Source organism: Solanum pennellii, chromosome 3 (assembly GCF_001406875.1).
Source record: "Solanum pennellii chromosome 3, SPENNV200".
Lineage (NCBI taxonomy): Eukaryota > Viridiplantae > Streptophyta > Magnoliopsida > Solanales > Solanaceae > Solanum > Solanum pennellii.
Window position 1 is genome coordinate 22,046,379 of NC_028639.1, and position 10,922 is coordinate 22,057,300.

A 10,922-nucleotide genomic window follows, 5' to 3' on the forward strand; every position below is an offset into this window, starting at 1 on the left:
ACACATATTCATAAGTGAAACTAATCAATATATAGTATCAACAATGTGAAAGTTCATCATGTACATATCATGTACCATTATAAGCATATTCATACATAAGAACATCCTCCTAAGACTTCCTTCGAGGCTAACTAGTGCAATGTTTAGATATAGTCCCATACCCCTACCTAGACTAAGCTAAACCCCTTAGGTTATCTTAGTTAGAGTCCATTCCTTCAATTCGTTTTACCTTTTGGGAACATCTCGCCTTAACCAACATAGACCACGTGAGCTAATGTGGAATCCGGTATCATGGAACCCTACACCGAGGGAAGGCGGACTACTTGCCAAGGTAGTACTAAAATATGAACATAGCAACTACATGGATCCACTAGCTAGTATTCCTATGGGGGCAACATAGTTCAAGAACTAGGAGATATAGTTGGGACCCTCTTTATGATACATGAATTGTAGTCTCCAATCTCAAGAGTACATTACTGATCCTACCTTCCCTATATGGGAAGGGACACTCTCACTCTAGTTCACTCGGTGCTAAGTTAGAGTTCCTTTTTGAAATGTCTTTATTAACCATCATAGCTTAATTTAGGTCATAGCGTCTATAATTATCATCATCATCATAGCTCAATAAGAATTGCATGAGTATAATCCTTTCATTACAATTCATATAAATGAGGTTAACACATTTACATATCACTTCATAATAAGGCACATTGGCAAATCATTCACCATACTTATAACATTTACATCTTAGTCAACACCTCATAAACAATAGTCAAGACATTTCAGTTCAACATCATACCAACCCTATCAATCCTAATATAAGGCATACTCCAATACAATATCATGACTTAATCACAATTAACCATAATTGAAGTAAAGAATAGGGATCACAAAACTTACCAAATCTCCTTCATAATTCATCATCAAGGTCTGACCATCAACCCTTAATCAACCCAATTAGGGTGTAATATCATCATATAATCATAACCAGCATGATAACATGGCTAATTGAATTATTATATCACAATTCATCACTAGTTCATAACTTAAGATAAGATACTTAGGTCAATTCATTTCATACTTCATAACATAGATTAACTTCTAAAGAACTGGCATGATAGAACTATAATTCATCCTAATTTAGTCATGAGTGATACAACAACATCTCAGGATAGTAATTAAACTAATAACCAATTCAATTAAACCAACATTACTCAATTCACATCAAAATCACTACCTAGGGTTAAGGGGTAAAGGTCATTTTCTACAAGCTAGACCAATTCATCAAGATGTAACATAATTGAGTTAAAATACATGTTAATCTATTCATAATATCCAAAATAAATCATAAACAAATCAATTCACAACATCAATTTCGTATTGGATGAAAATCCAACTTTTGAAATCAATTGATGGAACCCTTTGAGGAAAGAGGTCTCAAAGGTGAAGAGATCTCATACCTTAATAATTGATGAATATTGATGGAGAAAATTGACCCTTTGCATCCCTTGAACCCACCTCTAGCTTGGTCTTCAATAAGGTTTCTTTGGGAGAGAGAAAAAAGAGAAAAGGAAGAGAGTTTTGAGTTTAGGAATTATGAGAGTTTAGGTTAGTCTAATCAGGTTAGGGCTTTATATAGGTGTTTAACTAATTTAATTAGACCTCCCTAGTCCCACAACTAATTAACTGACCCTTTTATTAATTAATGGAACCCTACTTAAAACGTGCAGCAACTTAGGCCCTCACAGACGAGACCCCGATCGACGGTCCGTCTGTGAGACGACGACCAATGCTCCCTCCGTGCTGCACATTCGTCGCTAAGTTTAGCGAGTTTCCAAAATGACCCTTTGGCAAAATTAACTAAGTGTCCATCGACGGTGGTCATCAACGCCCCGTCGATGTCACTCGTCTGTGCACACTGCCTTAGAGTCCTTTGACCCCAAAATGCAACGGTTCTCCTCAAGGGCCCTTGGTTGGTCCTTGGGGTGTTGTGCTTGGACGTTTAGACTATGAATTAACTATAATACATGTTAGACACCTTTCCACCAATTTTCATCATTTTCCAACTCCTAAAAGTTAATCAAATAGGCTAAAGCACGCTAGTACCTCATTGAACTAGTTTCCGAACGTCATGGACGTTCTTGGACATTTTGGTTTCTAGACTCCCTAAATGACTTATATTCACTAAAATAGACCTTAAAAAGTGTCTAAACCTTGTGAGACTTATTGTAGGCTCTAGAACACATCTTGGATTTTCGAAGTGTTACAGCACTACTTTTCATGTCTTATGTAACTAACGACAGTTAAGGGCTTGTACAAGACTCCAAAGGGTCAAGTACGCCTCGTGACGATCCAAGGGTTCTCCCTAACTTCTAGGAGGTACTTGTGGGTCGTGACTATACAATTGGCCGTGCTAAAAATTATAGACACTAAGATTTGCATTGAGAAAATAACCAAGACCAGAAAATATCATAACAATTGTGATATTTTATTTTAGTATAATGAGTGTTCTAATATCTATGAATCCTCTTATTTATCTTATCAAAAATAAATTCAAGGGAAATTGAGCTCTATCTTGAATTTGTGGAGTTGACTTGACTTGCATTTACATTTGAGGACATGTAGCTTGATGTTGAATTTGGTGGTATTGATCTTGACTTGTATTTGAATTCAAGGATCTCATACTTGATCTTGAATGCCAGTCTTTATATTGATAACTTGTAAAGAAATCCTAGACTGCTTGAATCTGATAGCTTGTAGAGAAATATGTGACGTTTGATCCACAAGTTTTTTCTTTCTGATATTTTCAAAATTATGAGAACTATTATTTAGTGTTGTAGAATGAAAGAATTGTCATAAGACAAACTTTTTTCATCAATCAAATAAGTTGACATGATAATATTTGATTAATCGGAACTTGTCACTTGTACGTATGATGTGATAATATTTGATTTGACTAGGCATATTATGTAATTTTGACATAACATCCTATCAAACTAAGCATTTAAGATCAAATGATATCTTAATTTATCTTTTATAGCTCAAATAAGAGGATTAATCCAACAAAATTGGACAATTAATTAAATTCATAATTATTGTTAAATAATATTTTAACTTTGTTCAGTGATAAAAATATATATACTCAAAAATGGTGTATATTTAATTTAAATTTAAACGTTTTATTGATGAAGAATACATGTCTTCCGTTATCTTGTCTTGTGGCCAAAGAAATTAAAATCATAAGGCATTTTGTATGACATGCCACGTTTCGTCAGTAATCCGCATCTCAACGCTAGAATTGACGGTGATTAAAGCATGAGAACCTTCAATGAACGGTCCAGATGAAACGGAGTACACGTAGTAGTAAGACCACCGTTTCATCGCCAACTGGCTACAAATTAGGGCTTTTGTTGCTTTTATATATTCTGCACTCTACTTCTACTTATTGTTTTCTTCACCATAGCTGCAGAGCTTTTATCTCCATTTCTTCTTCTTCTTCTCTGTCATTTTCGATTCAATCATGGGAAAAGGACCTGGTATCTACTCCGATATCGGCAAGAAGACCCGAGGTTCGTTTTCACCTTTTTCTTAGGAAATTATTGGATCTATAATTTGGATACACGTTTTAAAATGTATGCATATACCAGATAATTTGATATATTATTGGACAGATGCAGATCTAGAATTTGAAAATGACTCTGCATGTCATTTTTGGATGAACATTTGGATACATATTAGTACAAGTTTGTTTGTACATACACGTCGTAGTTAGTATATTGTTTTTTAATTCAACTTTGCTGTTTGCAAGATGAAATGCGGTGTTGACTTCTCTATTGTGTTGAACAGATCTTCTCTACAGGGATTACCAGACTGACCACAAATTCACAATTACGACCTACTCTGCATCCGGAGTTGTGAGTTCTCTCCTTTTTGCTGTGGATCTGTTTTTTTTTTTTTTAACTATGAGTTAGCTACGATTCTTTTCTCTGTATCTGTATATAATTTGCTGTTGCTGTTTTATGGGAAAATAAGATCTGACTCGTCTTTGTTAACTCTATATATGATTATTTTTTCTGAAGGGGTTTATGAACTATATGGATTCATATGAATATTTGTATTGGTGCTTGATGGCAATATTCATTAACATGTAGGCTTCAATTACAAATATTACGTAATGCGATACATGCCTTCATTTGAGCAGAGAATGGTTAAAATGTCTTTTGCTCTATTAAATGTAATTAACCTACTCTTACTCTCTCATTTGCTTCAAGTATTTTTTGGGACGAAATGTTTAGGACAAATTTCATGTTTGATATAGGCTCTATTCATTTATCTGTCCCTTTATAATATGTTGCCTTAGATTTTCCTTTTGAAATCATACCTTGAGATGACTAAATTACATTATTATGATTTTATTCTAGTTCTTAATTCATGTATACTAGTTTTAATCACACAGGGTAAACCATATAAAGTACTAGAACTAAACCAAATGAGGATACAATATTTATCCAATTTAACAACGATAATAATAATCAATCAATCCCATAATAAAATGGCAATCAATAGTCATGCCACAGTCATACATTATATTTCATATATAACTCCTATGAGCCAAAGGACGATGTGCTCTTTTTCTGATTGTTAGTAGGCAGGAAGATTATTTCCTGTTGTGATATATAATAGTCTGCACTATAGTTTGCACTTTCTCAACTGTAGAATTTTGGTATTCTCCTCATCTAATGTTCAACTTCATCGAGGTTCAAGGTTAGATGGTCTAGGTGGGGCCGGGTCAATTAATGATATCATGGATTCTGGTAATCGGAATACTCCTTTCTTAAAGGAGAGATGAAACATCCTCTCGATGACTTGTTCAGAAATAATGAATATGGTTACTTGTGTCAAGCTGATTGCCACTGCAATTCTTGCAGTACAAAATAATCAAGCCAACCCATAAAAAACTGGTGATCAATAGTCATGGCACAGCCCATACGTTATATATATGCAACTTACTACTAGCCAAAGGACCATGTGGTTGGTTACTGGTTAATGTACCTTTTTTTGATTGTTTGGTTGTTAGGAACATTACTTTCCCTTGTGATATGATAAACTGCACTATCTTTTGCCCTTGCTCAACTGTAGAATTTTGGTGTTCTCCTCATCGTATTTTGTAAATGATGAATATGTCACTTGCGTCAAGCTGATTGCCGCTGTCCTTTTGCAACCGAAATTCGTCTGAATATTGATTTACTTTGATTGTAACTGCAAGCACTAGTGCTTCTTAACTCACTGGAAAATGTCGGGATATACTTATGTGTGTGTATTGCTCTTCATTTTCTTAGGAGTACAAGTTGTTCCATAAGTTAAGTATCCTTCTTTTTCTTTTGGTAGGCTATTACTTCATCTGGACTGAAGAAAGGTGATCTATTTCTGGCTGATGTTAACACTCAGTTGAAGAACAAGAATATCACAACTGATATAAAAGTAGACACGAACTCAAATGTGAGTATACCTCTGTTCACTCATTTTAAGTTAATATATATCCTGTAGCACCTACGGTGTGTTTTTATGGTCTTGACTTGTGGTCTTTAAAGTTTTACCTAGTTTTTATTTGACACACACACACAGAGACAGACAGTCTACAAGTCTTAGAAACTTTCTTTGCTCAATTACAGGTTTGTTTTGATCTACTTTTTTTCTTCATCCTCCTTTCTTCGGCTCTAAAGTGTATTTTTTAAGCATAAACTATGAAGCCTTTTTCTTCTTGGGACATGTTGTCAATAGTTTCTTAGTCTTGACAGAGTCTACAAGTCTTAGATTAGAAACTTTCTTTGATCAATTACAGGTTTGTTTTGATCTATTTTCTTCATCCCCCTTTCTTCGGCTGTAAAGTGTATTATTTAAGCATAAACCGTGCAAAGCCTTTTTCTTCTTGGGACATGTTATCATAAATTTCTTAGTCTTGACTTAATTTTGTCTCCTATGCTAGCTTTTGGCAACTGTTACTGTCGATGAAGCTGCTCCTGGGCTGAAGACAATTTTTAGTTGCCGAATTCCTGATCAAAGTTCTGCAAAGGTAAACAACTATATGTTTTAGCTAAGATTGCTTCCAATAATTATTATAGGGATTGATGCATAAAAATCTGTACTGCTGATGCTTATTTTCTTATTTGTATTGCATGATAGATGGAACTTCAATATTTACATGACTATGCTGGGATATGCACCAGCGTTGGGTTGACAGCAAACCCCATTGTCAACTTCTCTGGTGTCTTGGGAACTAATGTTCTTGCTCTAGGAACTGATGTATCCTTTGACACTAAGGCGGGAGCTATCACGAAGTGCAATGCAGGCTTTAGTTTCACAAATGCCGACCTCATTACTTCCTTGAATCTGTGAGTTGTTTTCACTGCTGTTAGATGTCTTACTTGATATTGTACATGCATTACTGGTGAGCTGGGTGTATGACCTATATTTAACTTGTCAACCTTGTTCCCAGGCTACACGGGCTATCAAAGTTTGTTGCAAACACTTTATGATGAAATAATTTTAGTTGCAGACTGATTTTTGGAATGCTTATTCAGTGTTTGATTAGCTTGCTTTTTATTGTGCATGTATGGTGAAAATTCAGTAATAACAAGGGAGATTCATTGAGTGCATCATACTACCACATAGTCAGCCCCCTGACTAGTACTGCTGTTGGTGCGGAGGTGACCCATAGCTTCTCTACCAGTGAGAACACCATCACTGTTGGAACTCAGCATCAATTGGATCCCTTGACGACTGTTAAGGCAAGGGTTAACAACTTTGGGACGGCAACTGCTCTGATCCAGCACGAGTGGCGTCCAAAGTCTCTCTTCACCATTTCAGGAGAGGTGGACACCAAAGCTGTTGACAAAAGTGCCAAATTTGGACTAGCCTTGGCTCTTAAGCCATAGGCATAGTCAGAGATGTAGGACAATGGGCTATTGAGCAAATTAGAGGACTTGTTTCTGTGGCAATTTATCTGGTAGTTCTGGACCTAAAATAATTTTAGGTGGTTGTTTTAGCCAACATCGTGTCATTCTGACATCGTACATTCTTATTCTCAACTCTTTTTGAAACTGATGATGGGTAAGTTGGGTACCTCATTATACCCATAGACTTGAGGCTTGAGAGTTTTTTGCTCGAGATTTTTGTCCAAGTAAGCGCATTGTTGAAGAATCATTATCCATAATATGTTTTCTACTTAGCATGTTCCAAAATCTATCCTTAATTCGTTGGATTTAGATGCATTCGTCTTTTATGATAATTGCAGTAGGAAAATTGTCCTTGTTTGCTTGCTGTGTTTGGGTATGCCATGATCTCTTGCAAGTTGTTAGCTGGTCTGCTGTTTAGATTGTTAAGGACTACTGTGGGTTTGTTATTGATGGCAGAGGCAATATTGGTGGCCAGAGATTGAAATTAATTTGCTCTATTGTAGCCCAGGTGTATCAGGCTTTCGTCTTCGTTTCACTACTTTATGTGCAGGCTTCGTCAAGGAAACCATTTCCTATGTAACAGTCATGTATTTATGAATGTAATAACCAGTGTACAACATAATTAATATCAAAGTTATGAACAAAGATAAATACAAAATGGAAATTCTTATCTTATGATCACAAGAGGAGCCACTTGAAAGTGTCATTTACTAGAAATCCTAGTGGCTCACTTGGGAGGAGTTATGGAAGGTAGTGGAAATCTTTGGCAGGGTTTTTCCTTCACTAAGGTTAAAAAGCGTCTTCACTGGCATGGAGGAGTTCTGAGGGACAACCGACTAACAAAAACTTCATTTACAATGTATTCTAGGTAGCTAGCTTTTTATGAGGTGCCAAACCTAGATATGGTAACAGCATTGTATAATTAAATAGCTGAAAGAAGTCTAGCAAAACACGGCAACAAATTTATGAAATACAAAATTGGAGGGAGGGAGAACTAGTAGGCCAGTTAAGTGATGTGATTTACTAAATACATAAATTCCTATACAGACATTTAACAAGATACTTAAACCAAACGTTGCGTTTATCAATCTACGGACTACACAAGTATGTACAACACAACTAAAGCTACTGTATCAATACTAAACTAAAAGAGCATCAAACTACACAAGGCTATCAATTATCCTCTGTCTTTACTAAACTAATGCTGGATAGTTCAGCCTGAAGAAGACCCTCCCGGATCTGAGAAGCAACATCTTTGACAGCACCTGGTCCATGGGGAATAAACACTGCAGATGACTTGGAAGAAGCTCCAATCTCCTTCATTATATCAAAATACTGAGTAACAAGAACCATGTCCATCACATCTCTTGCTGATGTTCCAGGTACATTTTCTGAGAAAGCAAGCACACTGTCTCGAAGACCATCCACAATGGCTTGACGCTGTCGAGCAATGCCAAGCCCTGACAAGTACTTGGATTCAGCTTCTCCTTCAGCTTTCTTGATCTGCAGTATTTTCTCTGCTTCAGCCTTCTCATTCGCAGCAACACGGATTCTTGCAGCTGTTGTCATGTCACCAGCAAAGGGTTATCATAGCAAATCACATACCCTACTACTAGGCATTTTTGAAAAGAATATCAAATGCAGTCATTGTCTAGGAAACGCAACTGCCTCTATCAGCAAATCACATACCCTACTACTAGGCATTTTTGAAAAGAATATCAAATGCAGTCATTGTCTAGGAAACGCAACTGCCTCCATCAAAAGAGATAGAAGAAAAAGGAAAAACATGGTTAGCTCAACATTGTCACAGGCACTAAATAATCTAAACATACAATTAACAAACAAACTTGTCTCCTCAGATTTTAATTTGTCCATACCAGCATTAATCTGATTCATTGCCCTCTTGACATGGATATCTGGCTCTATATCCACAATGAGGGTCTGGACAATCTCATACCCATAAGCAGACATAGCCTGTAATTTTATAGAAAAAAGGACAAGAATTTTAGCATAATTAAAATGTAAAGAGACTGAAACAAGTGAATTGGTTATTTAAGGCAAGAACCATATTACCTTTTCAAGTTCTTCCTCTACAGCTCTAGCAATTTCATTTTTCTGCTCAAATGCAGCATCCAACTCTATTCGCGGCACACTGGCCCTTATAACTAAAAGGAGATTGATAGATGTTATGCCTCAAGCTTAGAAGTCCTACAAAAAACTCAAGACGACCAGCAGAAAAACCACCTAATCTACTTACTGTTTATTAAAGTTAATGCCTCTCCAAAAAGAAATGCCATATAATATCAGAAAAGCTTGTAAAGATGTGTCATAGAGTAGGTTAAGCGAAATACAAAATCTGGTATAAAGAAACACGATTTGCCAACCATTATCACAGATTCCCAACCCGTTATTCTACAAGTCTATGACACCAATCTACATCCTCCCCCTTTTCACCCTTTCATACTTCTTATGTGGGGGGCTGATTAGAGGAGGAAAGGCAAAAGTGAAGTCAGTCATATACTACTAAAAACCACAAGCTCCTCATCTTACCATGGAAACCACTACAAATATAGTTCTGAAAACATACCATCAAAAACATAGGACTGGATCTGTCCTTTGGTGTTTGAAAGCTTGTAAAACGCATCACAGCTTGTAAAATGCATCAGCTGCGTTCTCTGCTAAGGCTTTGTACTGAATGGATGCTACTACAGTAACAAAAACATTGTCCTGGAATAATGAGAAAAATACTCAAGTCTTTTGATGATCAAACTAGGAAGTTCTAAAAGGGAGACATGCGTAGAACTTAAAAAGATACAAGGTTTAGGGAATGAGACACAAATTTGACCTCACAAAATGCTTTTCGCAAGATACAAATAGATCATGATTTTCTATTAATGAGTTTTAACATTTTTTAGTAAAAAGCAAAGAAACAGAACAATTTAGATCTTCGAGATAGATATGAAAGTACCTTTGTTTTTGTCTCACAGCGAACATCAAGCTGCTGCACTCGCAATGAGAGTGAACCAGCAACCTGATACCCAAAACACCATGGCAAGCAATGACACCCTGGCTCGCACTTGATCAAACTTACCAAATTGTTCTTTCACAGCAACAGTTGACTGATCTACTTGAATGCAACCGAGTGTTTGACCCATAGTCCAAATCTAAAAGCATCACGTGAATCGAAAATTAGGAATAACAAAATATGAAGTAGCAGATATATAAATAATACTTGAAATTGTTATCATCTCACAATTCTGTTTGCTGATCATTATTTACAAGTCATAGTTAGAGGTGGAAGCAAAAACAGCTGATCAACACAAGAAATAGCATCGTGTTGACATGTTCCAGAGGCATAATAGTAGGCTAATGCTGATGCTCAGGGAAGAACAGTTCGACCGAATCAGTTTAAAATTACAAACAAATACATAAAAATAAGATAGAAAATGCATGAGCTGATGAAAACTATGACGGATCAAAGAAACTCATCAGATATGAAACAAAAAAAAATCATCAAGATGCATATTTCCTAAGATTTTATCCAACTGAAATTTGAAATTATTAAAATATACAAGAGAAAACCTAGTTTCAAAAATTATACGAACTACCACTCCACAATATATCAAACGGAATGGATAATCACATTTTACACCATAAAAATAACCTCAATTTCCAAACCAAATTATCAAATTCATCGCAGAATCATCAAATGATACAACAAAATATTCCAACAAAATTAGACATATTTAGGTCGGTTAAAACCTGTGGAGTGAAGAAGCAAAATTGTTGGTGAAGGAGAAAGTAGAGCTAGGAGAGGGTCAATTCAGAAGAGGACTCTCAATATGGAGTTGCCCTTGATATCTTGAAGATTATTCTGAAATATTATCTATGAAAGTTTCTAAACATTTTATATTAATAAAATCACTCCACTTATATTTCTATCAAGAGAATCACTCAACCTAAATT

General features: G+C 35.8%; 1 protein-coding gene and 1 pseudogene across 1 annotated transcript; one reads left to right on the forward strand and one right to left on the reverse strand.

Annotated features, from left to right (window-relative positions):
- The first annotated feature begins 3,245 nt into the window (after positions 1 to 3,245).
- On the forward strand, positions 3,246 to 7,269 carry LOC107014655 (mitochondrial outer membrane protein porin of 34 kDa-like). Its single transcript, XM_015214659.2, has 6 exons — positions 3,246 to 3,569; positions 3,847 to 3,914; positions 5,389 to 5,499; positions 5,987 to 6,073; positions 6,184 to 6,392; positions 6,629 to 7,269. The coding sequence occupies exons 1-6, from the start codon at positions 3,521 to 3,523 to the stop codon at positions 6,933 to 6,935; spliced, it is 831 nt and encodes a 276-aa protein (XP_015070145.1). The 5' UTR covers positions 3,246 to 3,520; the 3' UTR covers positions 6,936 to 7,269.
- Positions 7,270 to 7,918: 649 nt separating this feature from the next.
- On the reverse strand, positions 7,919 to 10,116 carry LOC107014654 (annotated as a pseudogene).
- Positions 10,117 to 10,922: the final 806 nt, after the last annotated feature.